The 19,841-nt window shown below is 34.2% G+C and overlaps 1 protein-coding gene across 2 annotated transcripts; it reads right to left on the reverse strand.

Annotated features, from left to right (window-relative positions):
* Window positions 1–7,631: 7,631 nt before the first annotated feature.
* Window positions 7,632–17,606, reverse strand: LOC135148237 (uncharacterized). 2 transcript variants are annotated; one of them, XM_064082561.1, is made up of 8 exons: window positions 17,477–17,606; window positions 15,627–15,860; window positions 15,325–15,540; window positions 12,684–15,228; window positions 12,121–12,593; window positions 11,769–11,950; window positions 11,489–11,646; window positions 7,632–9,287 (listed from the first exon to the last, which is right to left on the reverse strand). In XM_064082561.1, the coding sequence occupies exons 2-7, from the start codon at window positions 15,831–15,833 to the stop codon at window positions 11,568–11,570; spliced, it is 3,702 nt and encodes a 1,233-aa protein (XP_063938631.1). In that variant the 5' UTR covers window positions 15,834–15,860; window positions 17,477–17,606; the 3' UTR covers window positions 7,632–9,287; window positions 11,489–11,567. The 2 variants fall into 2 exon arrangements, with proteins under 2 accessions (XP_063938631.1, XP_063938630.1); XM_064082560.1 differs by having other exon boundaries at window positions 12,121–15,228.
* Between the last annotated feature and the right edge of the window lie 2,235 nt (window positions 17,607–19,841).

Genomic DNA, 19,841 nt, shown 5'->3' on the forward strand with positions numbered 1-19,841 from the left:
ACTTCAATCTGAAAGTGTTCACATGACTTCAAAAAAATCCAAGTTACCACCATAAATACAACAAAATATTCCAGCCTATTAGTCTTTATATGGTAAATGTTTTGACACTCGCAAACGGTTAAATTTGATCATAAAAAAATAAAATATTTACAAATTCATGCAAGACACAATCTGCATGAACATCGTTAAACCTTTACTACTATCCCTCAATCTACATCACTAAGTTCTGAAAGCAATATTACATATATTTTTCGTCTATTTGATAACCATCTGATCAGCACAAGAACATTGTAGCTTTTGGACAAAAACAAGAAATACACACTTCTTCAAATATAAGTTCAACCAGAATGTCACTTGAAAACCGGCAGGACCTTGATTTACCCAAGTACAAACAAACATTTAGACTTAGAATCGAAGTCGTGTTAAAGTGTCCATGTACCTTAACTTAGTTCCCCATATAGGGAGGACCTCGCAGTTTATTCTCTCGTTGTAGTTGCCATTCTCTTTCTTGTAGATACTGTAGAAGTGGTGGCTTCTCTGCTCCCAAGTCTGTCCCGGTAACACATCCATAGGAGATCGGTCTTTGGTAGCCATGAAACAGCTTGTCCCTTCTTTATTCCTCTACTCCGTGGAGAGGCAAATTTGTGTTCAAATGCGGGTTATCCAAATAAACCATGGGGCTGAAAGGCAAAGGATTGCCCCACCTGTCGAAAAAATCAAACCTGGAAGCATCATGACTGTAGAAGTGTCTAAAGTCTCCTGGTGCATTTACTTGAACTTGCCATATGCGATCATTAGCTTGTTCAACAATATGACTGTTCCTGTACTGGTAGAGCCATTCAGATGAGCTCATTCCAAGAAGTGGTGGATAGCCATCTATAAAATTTGCAAGCCGTGGGCTAAATGGTCCATGAGTAGGAGACAGCCATGTCATTGCGGCACCGATGACATGACACTTCCGTGACAGTGTGATTGGTCACGGCGTATCCTTCTGTTAGCTCTTGGGGGGAGCTTTGCCCATTTTTATTATATGTTTAGGATACGTGGGTGCACCCAGTTTGATTTGATTTGTGATTTGGCGGTGACGTTGTATATGCCGTACACGTTATCCAATTTGTTGCACACATTAGGTACCCTATGATGTGTGTATTTGTATCTGTTCTGTTTGATCTCGGTATGAAATATCCTAACCCCTCGTTGCTTATATTTTAAAAATAACTGTTTTATTATACTGTCAAAATATTTTTAAATGTTTCTTGTTTTGTAAATGCTTTCAATCCGTACTGGGTATTTGGCTCATGCCGTATTCTTCTTCTGGCAGGTCTTTTTCATTGATTAGTGTTCTGTTTGCAGGTTTTAGGTCTGTAGGTAACTCCTCGTCTTGATTTAAGAAGGGGATGTTACATTTATGGTAATTGTGCATGCAATATATGATTTTCAGCGTATAGCTACTCGTAGGGGTGAGCAAAACCGAACTGAAACCGAAAAACCGAACCGAACCGAACCGAATAATTTCGGTCCGGTTCGGTCCTAATTTTTTGAATTTTCGGTCCGTTCGGGTATTTCGGTCAGGACCAAAATAAAATACGGTCCGGTCCTCAACCAAAATCTTCGGTCCTAGACCGAATGGACCGAACTTTATATATATATATATATATATATATATATATATATATATATATATATATATATATATATATAATATTTTAATTTTATTTTATATATTACTTAACATATTCTATACCCTAATCTATTATACGTACCTAATCTACTATCGCCTATCCCACTACCCACTACCTCCCAGCGCCGCGCACACGACCACTCACTGCTCGTCCGATCAAAGAATCAAATATTCAGCCCTCAGGTTAGAGAATCAAAGGTACCTATAGTGCATTAGCCTCTGCTGATGTTTTTGTACAATTTTCAACCCCTTTAGTCTTTTAGGCTGGTAATTTGCCACAAAGATCTTGCTTTCTTACGGGTTGTAATGATAAAGCACAGTACTGAAAGTGCAATTTCTGTGTAATCAATGTCGTAAAAGAGTATATCAAGCTTGATAATTTTCTTTGTAACATAGATAATTTAAATTTTTTTAAAAAAAATCGATTCTGACGGACCGGACCAACCGAATTATTTCGGTTCGATTCCGGTTCGGTCCATATGGAAACTTCGATCTAGTCCGGTCCAGAAATTTTCAGGAGTTCGGTCTTCGGTCCTTTCGGTTCGGTCCGGTTCTGGACCGAACCGACCGAATGCTCAGCCCAAGCTACTCGTTTGTACTTGATTTGTATCATAAAATATAAATGTTGTATGATTATAATGTTATAATTTGTGCATAATATATAAAATAAATAATATTTAGCATATTATAAAAAATTTAGAAAGAGACAAAAAATATATATTAAAAATAGATCATTTTATTTGAAAAAAATTAAATGAATATAAAAACAACCTTTTTTTTGAAACCTTTTAAAATATAACAAGAAAAGCTCTCTCATTTCTTTACAGTTTTTTTTCACTGCTCGACACGCATTTACCGCGCATATAAAACATAGTTTTATAATTTATTTTTAAAAATTTTCTTTTTTGTATAAAAATACAGACATCAAATTTTTGTTCAGAATAAAAAAAATTCAAAATAATTTATCAAACTACGTTTTATGAGAGCATTAGAATGCGTACCGAGCCCCCGTCCCCCAATGTAAACAAATGAGGGGGACGGAGGGAGTATAAGTTATTAAAAGTGTTTGGATAAATTTTACTTATAAGTCAATTAAGTTTGGTAATTTAAATTTATTAATTAAAAAAATTCAAATTATTAAAATAAAAGAAACTTTAGTTAATAAATACAATTTATTACATATTAAAATTTTAAATACTTCATAATAAAATGCAAATCACTAAAAAAACTCAAACATACTAGCAATTCTGACTTCTAGTTTTTGGCTTAAAAACCTCAAAAGAAGCCCTTCTACTTCTTTTGCCGGACACTAGGTGGGTGTTTGGCAACCCCGCTTCTCAGCTTTTTTATTAAAGAAGTGTTGTCTGCTATTTGATGGCATGTTTGGCAAATAAGTTTAAATACTTCTCATGGGTATTCATGGGTATTAAAAGCTCAAAAAAAGACATGAATTCTAGCTTTTTATAATTCACCACATAGCTTTTTCTTTTCTTTTTTTTTTTTTTTAATTAGCTTCAAACTTTCACACACTAAATATGATCTCTACAATTAAAGATTTATTGACTTGAGTTATTTGTTTTTATTTTTCTTATTTTAATATGAGTTTTTATATTGTGAATTCATAAAATATTTCATATATTAATAATATAAGTTCTTATATTAGTATAATTTATTTATTTCAAATAAATCAAAAATATATTACAAAATTATCAAACTATACTAATTTATAGATCAAGTTATTCTACTCTTTGTATTAAAAAATAAATTTATATTATGCATATATGCAAATATGTATTGTTCATTTGTAATACTAAGACAATTTTGTACTTCGCACGTAAGTATGAGTATGTGTTTTATGTTTACAATTTAGAAAGTACTGGATAAAATCTTTGTTATGTATACGATTAGCTCTGTATTAATTTATAAATATTTATTTTGATGATCTAACCGTACGGATATCGAGAACCAACAATATTAGTCATGTATAAAAAAATCAAATTTTTTTATGTTTATCTTATATGTTTTTTTAACAACACTAGTCAATTGTAAATTTTGTCTTTTTGTAAAATGGTATTTTTTGTCCTGTAGTGTCTAACAGACAATGGTTTTTATACGCACATATGTTGTATCATTGAAAATAACACAACTGTTACGAAAGTTATGCCATTGTTAGAGAATCCATTGTCTAAATTAGGCTCAAACAACGCTTTACGAAAAATCCGTTGTATAAAAGTAGTGTAGACAACGGTTCGTGGGAAGAAAATCGTTGTATAATAAATTTTCATTTTAATGAGTTAAAAATTCGCATTTCCTTGATCAATGCTTGATCTAATGCAAGAAAAACCTATGACTATCAAGAAATTGATTATTTTGTTATAACTTTGGTTAGGACTTTTGAATCTTTGCACTCTCTTATGTACATTTATTTTCTTAAAATTCATTCAGTTAGACAACATTTTATTAGTTAGTAGAGGTTTGTCTATAAGGCCATGTTACAATGCTAACAAAAACAGTTGTATGTTAGCTTTCCTGTCACACAACACTATGTAAAACCCTTATTTGAACTGCTGGTAAACAACACAAAAAATAAAACACTTGTCTAATTACAACAACGGTTTCTTTAACTATTGTCTGAAGTTTCTTCACACATCGGCTCTCAAAATAGTTGTCTAACATGCATCATTACACAATACCACAGTTAAGAAACCGTTGTCTGATTGAATTTACTAGACAACAGTTTTTTAACCGTTGTAGGTCGTAGGTGTTAGACAATAGTTTTTCGAGGACGAAAAGAAAGTGTTGTGTCTTTTTTCCAAACAACGCTTTTTTCACCGTGCGTTGTCTGATCAGTGTTGTCTAATGGTGTTTTTGTTGTAGTGGAAGAAATCACAGTACCATGGCTAATTAATACAAAAGTTACAACTTACTTCTGTCTTTTTGCATTTAGCTTGATGCTAATATCCATGTCCATAGTCCTCTGCAGTCGAAGCATTCAAGCATATGGAAACAATATCATATGAGAGCAATCTGAAATGACAAGAGTAGCTAATTTATCCCGATGAAATAGTGAAACACCGAAGGGTGTATCACCTGATGCTAATTGCATAAAAACTGAAGCTTCGATCCTAGATAGTACACCTTACAACATGCAACAGCAGATCAGCTCCATCTAAGCCTTCTTTCCTCGTCTCTTTTTACCAGCTTTCCTCGAGTTGATTCCTTCTTGGCCGTGAGAATGATATTTTGAAAATCCATAACGTTATAAGTAGGCAAGTATGAGTAATTCATCATATTTCTTGTACTTAATTGTTGAGAAGCTAACAGCCACTACAACAAAAACGGGTCAATTTGACCGCCAATTTTCGGTCATATTTAACTAAATTTGACCGCGCGTGGTCGAATTTAGCTAAATTTGACCGGAAATTGTTGGTGAGAGATAGCTTAGTGGAATTTAACATTTTCGGTCATATTTAGTTAAATGTGACTGCTTAAATATGACCAGTTAAATATGACTTCTTAAATTTGACCGCGTAATTTGACTTCAATCGGTCATTTTTAGCTCTCATTTTTCACCTCCAATTTTTTCGTCAAATTCAAATTCCCCGCTACATTTTCAATAAAATTCAAATTTCCCGCTTTTGTACTTAAATTTGACTAACTAATCAGTCATATTTATAAATTTGACTATTTTATCAACATCCATATATATATAAATTTGACTGATATTCAGCGGTCACATTTATAATTTCGACTGGTTTTGGTCAAATAAAATAAGCCAAATATGACTGAATTCAATTACTTGCATAATATTATTAAAAAAATGGCTCCTGTCATAATCCCACCTGTAATATTTTTATCCAATTCACCAATCACTCCGCAATATAAAGTTACATGAAAGATGAACACTCTAGTTGCCCAAAGATAACTTTGTTTTAAATGTATATGGGCATTAGGTATTTTCTCTTCTCTTTTTGTTGAAAGACTCTTCAAGGTAACCTCAATTCTAAAATATTTGGAAAGTAAGATATGTGAGGAACTCAGTTTAAAATTTTTAGTATTATGGATGAAATATACTAAACAAGTGAACAATGATTAAAGTGTAAGGGCTCAATACTTATCAAATTAGTACTATTCATAAAAGATTCTTATATAAGATCGTTCAATAATCGGTTTAGAAAGTATATATTAAATAAACTTCATCACATAGCAAGTTCAATAGTTATTAGATTAATACTTTTAATAAAAGATTTATATATAAGATCGTTCGATAATTGCTTCCGAACAAATATATTAGATAATCTTCATCGCCGAGCCAAAATATCTTAATATAATTCTAGTCTTCCATGCCAACTCCAAGTAAAGGACAAATGAAAATGTGGTTCTATTTTAGCTATTATTTAATTATGTCTAACCCATGGCTAAAAATCTAACTTCGCTAGTATAATGCTTTTGTAAAATGACGCTTGCTCCACTTATTTCATTTTTCTTTCTTGTCCATATCCATAAAATGACGACATATGTGCCCCTATTAAAATATCTCTCCAATAGTTTGCTACATGTTGCTACTTTGATCTTATTTACAGTACTTATTATTATTTTCCGAACATGTAACCTAACAATTTCACAAACCACAATGCCTCTTCAAAATTAGAGTTTACACGTCAGTTAATTATATTTTCGAGCATGGTCTTAGAAACCATGTTCTACATATTCTTGTATAACGTACATTCAATATAAGGTTTTTTATTTTGGATGAGAATATTAGTATCTAGTAAATATTAGTTCATTATGATGCATTTAATCCAATTCCAAATTTCTTAAACACATGTGCTACAAATTATATAAAAATACCACGTTCATCCTAAAGCATCATATCTACTTCAAATTATATTTTGTTTAAGTAAAATGCTTTCTCAACCGGCCGTCTAAAATTATACTTTGCTAAAGTAGAATCCTTTGATAGATTCGTAGATTTATATTTTCTGTATAAATTAATGATAAAACAAACATCAATAAGCATAAGTCCAATTTTTTACGGACAAACCTTACTTAAACACTCTTGGAGTAATTTAACAAGACCAGTTTATTCTACTCAAAAAAAAAAGATCAGTTTATATACACTCAAATTCTAAAATTTATCAACATCTTTGAAAAAAAAAATTATCTTTTGAATTATTTTAAACTAATAGTAGACAAATCTAGTCACAAGCTTGAATAACAATATCAACTGCATAATTATGAAAAAGAGAACAATAATTGCTAAAATGCTCAAATGGCTCAAAATTAATCAGACAACCACTTGGCACATATACAATAAGTAAGGTAACTATGAGATCTCTCTGATTGTTCTATTTGAACATGACCCTATAATATGTTATTATTATTTCAATTTTTTATAATTAAAATGTATTGTTTTAATATGATAATTGATGACGTGGCGTTTGTGTATCTGTATTGTTCAAATAAGTGTTTTTTTACAAGATTATTTATATTTTTTATATTTTTTATATACCAACTCACTTTTTAACTTTTTCATGACTGGAGTTACTCTTGCTACTTAAACTAATTCAAAAGTTCTTAATTATTTAACTTAATGATGTGATCGACTCAGGTATTATAATAAAAATCTGTGTTACTTATTTGTTAATATCTTTTTTGAAATAAGTATCAAATCATTTCATAATTAATTTCAAGAAAAACATTCAAAATTTATCCACTTATTATCATATTTAGGTTCAATGTTATCCATCAAATTTGAACTCAATGTTTCCGAAACTCACTATTACCGTTTTTCAGTTTTAGGTAATTTCTATTCTATTTTCGACTTTAATGGAATAATCAAATTAAATTAATTGATACTCAGTCAAATTTGAAATGAATGACCTATTTTAGATTCTTTAACACAATCAATCAACTATTTAATATTTAATTCTTTTAATAAATACGGGGGACTGGATCGTATATTACAAATTCAACCATGGCCCAGTTTTCTCCTAAATAATTAACAAAGCTTTACATATATTACCCAAAATTCATAGTAATACATATTTGAAAGCGCGACAAATTTTGTGTCAGTCACACTGAATCCATGGCTGTAAAATCTTATTGAAGGCCTCCGAGAATACTGTGAAGAGCCAATAGCAAACAAGCTCCACCAGTTCGTCCGATATAAGGCCTAGCTTCACCTCACAAAAACCAAAAAAAAAACAGCACACCGAAATATGATTAGCAGCAAAAAACAAAATTATTCTCATGGATGTTTACACAAGTGCATACAAATGCCATTCCCATTTATCATTATTATTACATCTTTTTACGATTAAGAAATATCAGAACATTATTATTAATGTTGATGCAATTGCATATATCCAATCAACTTGCTAATTCGTAGAGGAGTCTGAGGGAAAACAAGGGTGAATAAAGGCCAGCCTCGATCCAACACACTATACTGATATATTTCTATTAGAAGAATTGGGAATATCAGCCTACTCGAACAAATTTTATGGCAAAGTTCCATGTAATTTTTGAATGCAATTCCTTAATGCTGGTAATGTTGTAATTGTAACATAATGATTGCAACAGTGCAACTGCTTGATATAGCAATTTGTAATATAATAATTGCAACTCCTCATTGCCGCTAATGTTCTACAAGTTAAAGTAGTTACGCTGGATCCGGGTATTCACAATACATCTCAAATTTCAACAGTAAGTATGAAACTTATATGGAAGGCAACATTAACAAATGACCAATTATTATCAATGAAGGGGAAAAAAAAATTCCACAGTCACAGCATATGGAAACAATACTTATGGTGTTAACGTGTAGATGTATAAGGTCAGTGAGGCAAAAATCGTTATTTACAGCATATATTGTTAACCTGCAAAATAGCCCAAATAATGCAGATCACAAAACCTAGGACTGCAGCAATTTCTATTGCAATCTGTTAAATAGAGTTGATAGAATCTTATCTTTCGGATTGCTCCATTTCTTGATAATTTAGAATACATCCAAACACAACAGGTTGTACCAGATTCAAAAGCATCCTTCTACTGTTTTGATGCACATGGACTGCTAGGTGTCAATGTGTTGGACTATAGTTGAAAGTTTCAAATAACGAGTCCCTTTTTCAGATTGATCTCATACCAATAAGAAACAAGAACTGTCATTCAACTTCCTCCAAATTTACTACAGAAATGTTCAAATATTAAAATTCGGAACTAACCACTTCATATGTAGAATCCGAATTTTTATATAAGATTTAATTGTTTTATCAGGCAACAATTTTCATCATTTACCAACCCTGAGTTCCACTCATGTTTCATATCCACTGTGACTTCCAAGAGCAGTTCTCATTTAATTATTATTGAGTCTATAGTTAATAAGCTGCTTTAAGTACTGGAAACATGGAGGATATGCAAGTTAAACCAAACACTTTTTTCTAAAACACAAAAAGACAAACTACAACTTTACCTTATTCCAGTATATGCGTACTGGCATCACATAACTAATAATCCAAAATACAGCAAACCTGGAAGCACTATCACGAAGCAGTAATTGTTGTCCAAGACTGTCATCCGACAATGGAACGTCTCTTGTAGCTTTAATCTAATCCCAAGGATTTGCCAAATATAAACATGTAGCAATTTAGATATCTGCTCATGTATATAGAAATATATGATAAACCATCACAATGTTTAAAACTTAAACAATGGAAAACATCAGAGAAAATTAAGGCTTTCTGTGGCAGTCAACAGAACCAAAATTGAAACTGCTTAATATGTATGTCTTTTGATAGGAAGGATGCCATTTAACTTTAGCATAACAAAATACTGATAAGCCTTAGACCAGCATAACAGAACTGAAATTGAAAGTGCCAAAACTCTTTATTCAACATCAACGTAATTCAAGTTTGTTAGTCTGTTGAATGTATGCTTTGTGGGAACATCATCGTAATTCAAGTCTGTTAGTCTGTTAAATGTATGTCTTGTGGGAACATCATCGTAACTCAAGTCTGTTAAATGTATGCTTCGTGGGATGACAGTAATTAATCTTTTTCTTATTTTTGTCCAACCAATTCATTTGCTCCTATTTAAATGACCAATTGACTCGACTCGTGTGTTTTGTCCTACACAGATTTAACGGTAGAGGCCTCAAATCCAAGTGCATTAAAGTAATATTCATTAAAAGATATGTCGGGGTCACAAGATTCTATTAATATATAAAGATACTGATTATTCCTCAATTAATATTTATAAATTTACAATTTATTGGGTATTATATTCGTTATGGGCCCAGCTAGATTTATTTCTATATATTTAATTTTTAGGTAGGTGGTTGTTTGGTGGTTGTTTTGTATCAGCCAGACAAGCAAAAAGGGAAGGAAGTAACACATACATTTTTTGATATCTGACAATTTTAGTTATAACTTTGAACATAATGAGAAGCACCAGAATATGATTAATCTTATCAAGACTTAACTATGTCAATTCGATGACCCACCAGAAAAATTACCAAGCAATTTGTGTTCAAGCTGTATTGGGTGTTGCTCATAGCAGGGATATCATTGTGCAACACCCCGTTTTAAACATATATAATATCTAATTAAATATCTTCCTCCGCTCGTCAGGACTGGAGGCAGGAATCTGGTGATATTCTGCTTTTTGGTAGATATGCAAGTCGAACATGAATTTTTTGTGGGTATTGAGGGCTTTAGTTTTTAATATAGGTATTTTTAAGCACTTTTTTGAGGATGGGGTTCGGGGGATTCACCCAATATATTATGTTCAATAGGATTCATCTAGTTTAGACATATTTATCCTTACTTTATTAATTAATTTACCTAATCTAACTATTTAAAATCAAACAAAGTAGCCCAGTAGGTTCATTCGAAAATCAAAAAAAGTAGCTACCAGATGGAACAGACACAGACAGTACACAGATACTTCATTCATGCACCTATACATAGATAACAATCTGTTTGTGAGTTATCCATAAGTTGATCTATTCAAAACAAAACAAAAAATTGTGAAATTTAATAAACACACGAACCGTAAAAGTTATCAGCATCTTATAAAAGGATTTCTATCTTGGAATTATTTTATACTACAGTATAGAAATCCATTAACAAGCTTGAAGAACAATGCCAACTGCATAACTAGAAAAGTGACAACAACAATTGCTAGAATGTTCAAATGGCTCAAAAATTAATTAGACCACCACATGGCACATGCACAAAAGACTTCATTGACATTGTATATTCAATGTAGCAACAAAAAGGTTGAATCATTTTGACAAATGTATATAGCAAAAATGACAAAATAGAAATAAAGCATTGCAAATAAAAATAAAAATAACAAAGTTACCCGGCTGTAGTTATATTCTCTCTTAAACTATTAGTCGATACCTATAATTTAAATTGTAAAGAATTATGCATTACACATGCAGATGAGACACGAAACCACACAGACAGGCCTAAGCTCTGCAAAATAAGATATATAATAGGTTCAGGTATATTTCTATCCAGAAACATATATGCTCCATTTGGTTAGAAAGATTTGAATGGAACCTTGTATACGGAATTAAAGGTGGATGTCAACCTAAATAGCAAGACATAGGCACATTGTCTCAGAAATTTTTTTGAATACCAAAAAAAAGTCCCAATGTGAAAAATCAGTCAAACAGGTTTAAAGTTTAAACTAACACTCTCAGTCTGGAAGTAAGCATAATCCTCATATGAGAGCAATCTGAAACAAAAAGAGTAGCTAAAACATCCCGATAAAACAGAGAAACGCAGAAGGGTGTATCACCTATTGCTAATTGTATAATAACTGAAGCTTTGATCTAAGCTAGTACACCATACAACACGCAACAGCAGATCAGCTCCATCTAAGCCTTCTTCCTTCTCCTTTTACCAGCTTTCTTCGGCTTGATTCCCTCTTGGCCGGAAGAACGATCTTTTAAAATTCTATGACATTTAAGTAGTCAAGTATCATTAATTCTTCTTATTTCTACTACTTAATTGTTGAGAAGAAATCAGCATAATATGTCAGAGTACCACGGCTAATTAATACAAAAATTACAACTTACTTCTGTCTCTTTGCATGCAGCTTGATGCTTGTAACCATGTCCATAGTCCTCTGAAGGTGCTCTGCTGTTCGTGAGTGCAAGTCAAGGCCCTCCAAACCATCACAATTAACTTTGCAAATCTGGCACCGTACCGTACTGTTAGACATTCTAAGTCTGAAACTATCAATGGACTCCACGTTCCCCTGAGCATTCCCAAAAAACAAAAGAATGGTCAACATGTTATTAAAAAGAACCGTGAACACTAGTATACACTCAAATTAATTCTTCATGAAAAATCAGATCAGACCAGAGCTTCCCAATAGGATAAACACGCACTTAAACACATATATTTGCACAACAAAGCATCACTTACTTCATAAAAACCACCAGGGCGTGAAATTTCATCATTATAAAAGCTCCTAAATCCAGGCTCACCAGGACGTGAATTTCCTAGATATGATTCTGCGAAAGGGAAACCCCCATTTCCATTCAATTCCAACATACGAGGATCCGGAAATGTTCCAAAGCCTTCTACAGCAGAAATATGGCTTGGTACATCTCTAGGACAAAAACGTTCACCCACGCGCATATGATTGGGGATAAAATCTTGACCAGCCATATCACCACTCTTAAAATGATCACTAAAGTTTCTGCCAACTGGGCCTGAAGATATATGAAAAGATCTTGGCCCTTCAGGAAATGCATTGGAGCCCCATCCATTTACATTATCAAGACCAGGCTGATCGTGTGGCCCCCCTGATTGGCCTCCAAATCCATGGGATGGAATGCCGTAGAATTCTCTTCCTGGACTTCTAGGTGGCGGATAATCCACACCAAATCCAGGCCCTGAGCCATGAAACTCTGGCAGAGCATTAAAAGTATATGGGGGCAAGAACTTTGAACGAAACTCAGAAATATGTTCATGAGGATAATTACCTGCTTCTAACGAGCCATTCCCAATATTTGTAGGCTTAGGGAACTGTTTCAGTGCTTGCTCATACTCGCCCTGACCATTACGTCCAGCTGGCCCAGTTCTAAATTGATTCATGTGATCATCATTAACATTTTTAACATGCAGCCCAAGCGCAGCTCCATGTACGCGATTTTCATTTGCTAAAGTCTCCTCGTGTGGACCCCTTTTAAAGGATCCTGATACATTGGGGTCTGGATATCTACCCTCTAAGTGACGAAGCCTCGGATTCTGCAGAGGACCAGCATTATTGGAGCCATGTAGCGGTCCTGTTGGTTCAGCTTTATTAGTTCTCAAAAACAGCGGCTGAGAAGAAGAGTTATCCTGATAATATTGCCCCCTTTGAACACCTTGTAAGCTTTCATGTGTGTGAGAAGAACTAGACTGACGGAAATGTTCAGATGGATGAAGAGATTGCTGGAGTGGACCCGACAGTCCAGGTCCCTGAAGATTTAAGCGAGCAGGTCCTTGACCTGGTAGTGCATTAGGGGGAGCCCCACGATAAGAACCCGATTGTGAATTTGAAGGCATAGTATGTCTTTGTTGCTGAGATGGAAGCCCATAGGTCCCTGAAGGCATCTGATATCTGCTTCGATCGGTTAGTGGAGTTGAACTAGAGGAAATCGGGAGACCCTTGTCATGGAACCCAGAGTATTGAGTAATGGCAGGGCCTTGTTGAGAGACTTGTTCTTGACTCAATTTGTTTTCATGTGCCAACACATTTGAATTATCTCTCTTATGTCCCGCATAAGTTTCCCTTTGTCGCGAAGTAGAATCCATTACAGCAAACACACTGCCATGCATCTCATTAGGTGTTGCAGTTTTTTCCTTAACAGTTTTCTCCATTAATGGCTCAGACGAACCTGATTTCGATGCATCAATCACAGCTTCTGCAACTTGGCTCCAATTTCCTTTATTTTCACCTACAATTTTGATATTATGTTCCACATCCCCACTTTTTCCTCTAATTTCTGAGTCAAATGCTTTAATCTTAACAGAATCCTCTCCAGGAAAACTAACATCTTTTCCAGCAGTCTTGTTTAAAGTTGATCCAACTTGTGCTGCAGCATTTCCTCCACCCAGTTTATGCGTAATTTCCCGATCAGACTGAGAAAACTGCAGCCCAGTAGCTACTTGTTGTTGCTGCTCAGATGGTTGAACTGAACTCAACGGCAATGGTTGGGAGTGAGGAGCACCACCAAATGTGCCACCTGATTGAGGGAAGGGGTGAGATGATGCTGTTTGATTTGGCGCGGCAGGTCTACTGCCATAAAATGGAGGTTGCTGCGGTGCCATGCCATGTGCTTGCACACTGCCATGTGATGGTGGTGGACGGGCATTCTGTTGCGACTGAATTGGACCCTGGGGCTGCATAGGTTTGAGAGCAGAAGGAACTGAAATAGATGCCTGTGACGGAGTAGGCTGCTGCCCATGTTGCTGAATGGGTTGTCCGGCAGGAGCCGCAGGACGGTGGTGACCAATGTACCCCTGCAGAAGATTTTGAGGATGGACAGGAGGGAAACCCTGGATTTGGCTTTGACTCTGCATCTGGCTTGGTTGCTGTTGATTGGGCAGTGAAGCATAAGTCTGGGGAGGTCGTATATGTGGAGATTGTTGAGGGAAATGAGCAGGTGGAGGCAAAGGCCCACTGGAAGGTTGCATAGGCATGGAATAATGTTGTTGAGGGGCCTGCAGCATTTGATAGTTAGGTTGAACTAGGGGATGTGACTGATAACCAGGTAAGACACCGGGAGCAGGTTGCTGACTTGGAGGACTGTTCGGCTGCAGTGGGTGAGGATAATGATGACTTTTGGACTGAGATTGTAAAACTGGTTGGGGCTGTGACTGCAGCTGCACCAGATTCCCTTGATACGGTGGCTGTTGATAAGGCACTTGAAGATTCGTTTGTGCAGGAGGCTGCAAAGAATTGGGTATCATATGAGGTTGTGCTTGATGGGGAGGCTGTTGAGGAAGGATTTGACTCTGGGCAGCTGTTTGAGTGTCAACTTGGATATGAGATTGTTGTTTTGGGTTGACTTGATTCTGCACAAAGGAATGTGCTTGAGGCTGTCCTTGGGGTTGTCGCTGAGTCTGTGCTGGCCCTTGCTCTTGAACCTGAGGCAATGGTTGATGATGACCCTGCATTCCAGTCGAGGGCTGAGGATAGACCTGAGGTTGTCCTGCATATGGTGCCTGCTGGTGCACCGGTTGTGCAGGTTGCTGATATGTGTAGTACTGCTGGTATGGAACACATCCAGGATATTGCTGATAATACTGTTGATATTGTTGCCACTGCTCCGCAGTCATCCCAGCACTAGAAGCGATTGCTTGGACATAAGGATTTGCTTCTTGTGTGGTTGGAGGGGCCACAGTGATCTGCGGTACCGCTGCCTGTGAGGTGTGGGCTACGGGTTGAGAACTTGCCTGGCCGGAGTTTGCAGTATTAACTGCAACAGCAGTAGCAGCATCTTTCGAATTTTGTGCGGTCTGCTGCAAATGTGATTTTGCACCCTGCAATCGTTGAATGAATAAATTGTCATAAACAATTTCGAGCAAATCGAAGACTTAATCAAAATTTGCATATCACTCAATTATTTGCACACTTACTGCACAAATTTGTGCATGCTTCTGTACTTGGCGATGTAAGAGTAGCATCCCACATCTGTTGCACACGACAGGGGAATATCCAAAGGCGCAGTCAGAACGATGAGAAGTGCACTCAGACAAGGTTCCCTGCCACGAACATCCACTCCTGTGAAACAGACAATGCACAGGAGTTTTGCCTATCCGTTCTGCCAGTGCTTTGTCTGATTCGACAAGTGGCTACAATAAAAAGATCATTGAGCATATTGAGAAAGTTAAAATCACAATTTTTCACTTATAAACACAAAAATATGGCAAGTTCTAACCTTAGAATCCTTATCAGTCACCAGGTATCCATCATAGGGGCAGGCCTTTGTAGTTCCAACAACATATGTTAGACAAAGTTTGCAGAATAAATGAGTACACTGTGACTGGAGCGCCTCAGTTGGGTAAACAAGTGTGCGACAAACTGCACAAAAGTACTCGCCGGCTAGAGATTGTATGTTGACAATGCAATCATTGTCAAAACCCATAGTTGCTCAGAAATCTTGCACCGAATCCTGGAGTACAGCAAAAACTACAATTATTTATTATCTTAAAAATTTAGATCGATTAATACTCATTATGCATTTCAGCATTTAATATGGCGTATCAAGATGGAGTTTTTTAAGAAACACATAATTGCAACTCATACTACACTTTGCCCTGATGGCCAACACAGATGAGGAAATTAAATGTTACAACTACAGCATATCATTATGATATACTAACTTCGACCAATCTGGCCTTCATCAAATAGCAAAAAAAAAAAAAAAATCTTGATCAGTCCATCAGCACAAACTATACACCACTACTATATGAGACAAAAAGGAACATATATATCAAAATAATACAATTCACCTGAAAAAAGGAATTGATATTCTGGCTTCAGTTCTTCATTTAATTTTTGGCATTAGGGCGGAAAAAAAAACCACAAATGGAAAAGTTGGCCGAAAAATCACAAATTCGTGCATATACGAAATGGGAAACCCTAATTTTAATAGGTCCCACATGTACACATTTGAGAGAGGCTTTTGTATAAGATGTGATTATTTTGAAGCAGTCTCTCAGCTCTCAAATGTGTGCCAAGAATGGTAAAAAGGGTTAACATACCAATTGGATTACTTAAATACACAGGCATTAAAAAAATGGGCACAAACACAACAAAATCAAACATATAGCAACACAGCAGAAAATTACCCACATACAATAAAATTCTGAACCCTTTAACAAACACAGCAAAAGAAGGATCATCATGGATATGCACATAAAATCAAAGAAGGAAACACATAAATTTTGTAAAGATAATAATTTTTCCATCAAGCCCTTGACAGACACAGACATATATCAAAACAAAAACACTGGCACAAAAAAATACCCAGATAAATTTTGATTCCGAACTTCTTAACAAACACCGTAAAAACACATAAAATCAAAGAAAGAAACACATAAAATGTACACAGATAAGAATTTTCTATAACACAAGTATACAAAACTCGAATCAATGTAACAACACATGATCATCTATATCTAACATCAAAAGATGATATAAAATGTATGTATCAAAAACCCAAACACTAAAACACCAAGAACTCACACTTACATGTATAGATATGATAAAAAGGGTTAAACTTACCAATTGGATTACTTACTACACAGGCATCAAAAAAATGAACACAAACACTGCAAAAAATTACCCAGATCAAATAAAATTCCGAACCCCTTAACAAACACTGCAAAAAGAACATCAGCATGGATTTAACAACACATAAAATCACAAAAGAAAACACATAAAATGTACCGAGATAAGAATTTTCCATCAAACCCTTGACTGACTGACACAGGCACAAAAAGAAATGAACACATAAAATCAAAGAAAGAAACACATAAAAATTTAAGAAGATACGAATTTTCGATCAAACCCTTGACAAACACAGCAAAAACACATAAAATCAAAAAAAGAAACATATAAAAGGCACAAAGACACAATTATACAAAACTCAAATCGATGTAACAGCATCAGATCATCTACATCTAACAGCAAGAAATGATATAAAAATGTATGTATCAAAAACCCAAACATTAAAACACCAAGAACACACACGTATATGGATAGATATGAATGAAGAACAAGTACCTAGACTGAGCAGAAGATGAATCTGAACGTAAGACCAAGAATGTTGAGCCAATCAGATGTGAAGACGGAACTTTCCAGAGAGATGGTGAGTTTTTTGTCTGAAGGGAATTATAAACAGGCGCTGATACTATATAGCTGCTACTGCACTCGGCCGCTAAAAAAAACTGTTAGAGCATATCCAGGCTTAAATCGTATTAAATGGGACCTGCAAGACATTATGTAAACTGAACTTGTAAGACATTTTGCTTCAATGGTATTGTCTATACTGGTTGGTTATAATTTAAAAATAGTATGTTATTAATATTTTAGATTGTTAAAATAGAATATATCAGTTCAATATAGTAATAAATGATGTGGAATCTTCTTATAGATTTCTTACAGACCTATAGAGATTCGACAAATTTAATCATCCATAAGAGATTGGCTAAATTTATAGACAACAATTGGGTATGGTTGGAGTTGAGTTTTTCGAGCTGTTGGCTAAAATATTTTATTTTTAGTAATTCAACTCATCTTTTAGCTAAAGGTTTTCGATGGTTGGAGATGCTCTTGTAAATTCATCCTTTCATCCTGGGTTCCGACTTCATACATTTTTCGATTATTTTTTTATAAAAATACAGTATCTTTCTCATAATTTTAATGAAAAAGCAGATACTAATGTACGTGAGCGTGAATATTCATGAAACGGTTACGGTGTGATGTATTTAACTTGTTTTTATTGGTGGAGCTTTTATATATGCTAGATCTTATTATTAATGAATAGTACTCCCTCCGTCTCCCTCAAGTTTCCCTCAATAGTTTACATGCACTGTTTGCGCGCATTTCGAGGTTCCTATAAAATATAGTTTCATAACTTTTTTTTAATATTTTCCTTTTCTGAATAAAAGTTTAAACATCAAATTTTTATTCGGAGAAAAAAAATTAAAAAAATATTTTATGTAACTATATTTTAAATGAGTGTGGAAAAACGTGTCAAAAAATAACGTAAAGAAATGAGAGGAATAGAGAGAGTAGTCAATTAAAATTAAAATAAATTAAATATACGAAATTTAGTATTTATCATGTGTCCATCGACGTATCATGAAAAAAACCGTTCATGAAAAAGTAAAATGCCAATTTTTTAAAGATAATTGGGCCATGATGAGGCCCAAGGGATAATGTCCGTGAAAAATTAACCGGAGGCGCTCATTATGAATTAATTGGATGATTGAGGATTAATCGGATTAAAAACTGTAGTCTTATAATAATATTGTAGTAATATTTAATGTATATTGTTAATTAGTCATCAATATATCAATATAAATAAAAAGCGAGGGGTGTGTAGATAGCGACTCTTAGATAGCTCCGTTCTGTTTTTTTAATTTTCTGGAATTTTTGGATGAAAAATATTAAAAACAAATACTACCATTTTTAGTTTCGGATATATTGGAAACAAGTTCCAGAACTACCTTTTTCAAAATATCAAAAATAAAATCTACTTACCCTTTTTAATATCAAAAATCAATCAATCAATATAGTTATATAAAGGAGAAGCGAGGGGCGTGTAAGTGGTGCCTCTCGGATAGCTCCGTTGTATTTTTCTAATTTTCTGGAATTTTTGGATGAAAAATATCAAAAATTAAAACTACCTTTTTTAGTTTCGGATACATTGTAAGCAAGTTTCAGAACTAATTTTTTCAAAATATCAACAAAAAAATCTGCCTACCTTTTTTAGTATCAAAATTATTAGAAGAAAGTTACAAATTATGAATTTAATTTTAAAAATATCAAAAATAAATTACTTTTTTTAGTTTCGGATATATTTGAAGAAAGTTTCAAAACTACCTTTTGCAATGTATCAAAAATACAAACTACCTACCTTAATAAATACCAAATCAGAATTTGAAACTTCTTTTAAATTATTTTGATCCAAAAAAAGGCTTATTTTCTTCCTGACCATATTTTTGAAAAAGATGTATATCAAAAACAGAAAATATCTTTGATAAGCCGGTCTTTTCTCAAATCAACCCCTATAAATTGAGGTCAAATATCATAAAATTTAACCTAAACAATTTTTTTTGCGCCTATTTATCTTCTATATCTGATACAATAATGAATGCTTTGAATAGTAATAGAGATGACTGGCTGGTAAGAGTAAGAGTTTGTCAGATGTGGGAGTCGACAAATCCAAACACGGGAGAAAAATATAGTCTTGACATGATATTAATGGATGAAATGGTCAACAAATTAATTGTTAATTGTTAGTGATATATGCTTGTTAGTTATTTTTTATAATATTTGTTTTGTTAATCTGTTAATTTTATATGATTTACTTTGTATATTGAAAAATATTATTCTTGCAACACTTCCATAATATCTGTTTGCT

This window comes from Daucus carota, chromosome 8, assembly GCF_001625215.2.
Source record: "Daucus carota subsp. sativus chromosome 8, DH1 v3.0, whole genome shotgun sequence".
Classification (NCBI taxonomy): domain Eukaryota; kingdom Viridiplantae; phylum Streptophyta; class Magnoliopsida; order Apiales; family Apiaceae; genus Daucus; species Daucus carota.

Excerpts from the sequence above, each read along its gene's own strand:
- LOC135148237 (XM_064082560.1), bottom strand. The coding sequence starts at position 15,833 with ATGGGTTTTGACAATGATTGCATTGTCAACATACAATCTCTAGCCGGC. Across the intron at positions 15,229-15,324 it reads AGCATGCACAAATTTGTGCA|GGTGCAAAATCACATTTGCA; the intron begins GTAAGTGTGCAA and ends CAACGATTGCAG. Across the intron at positions 11,647-11,768 it reads CTGCATGCAAAGAGACAGAA|AATTTTAAAAGATCGTTCTT; the intron begins GTAAGTTGTAAT and ends TAAATGTCATAG.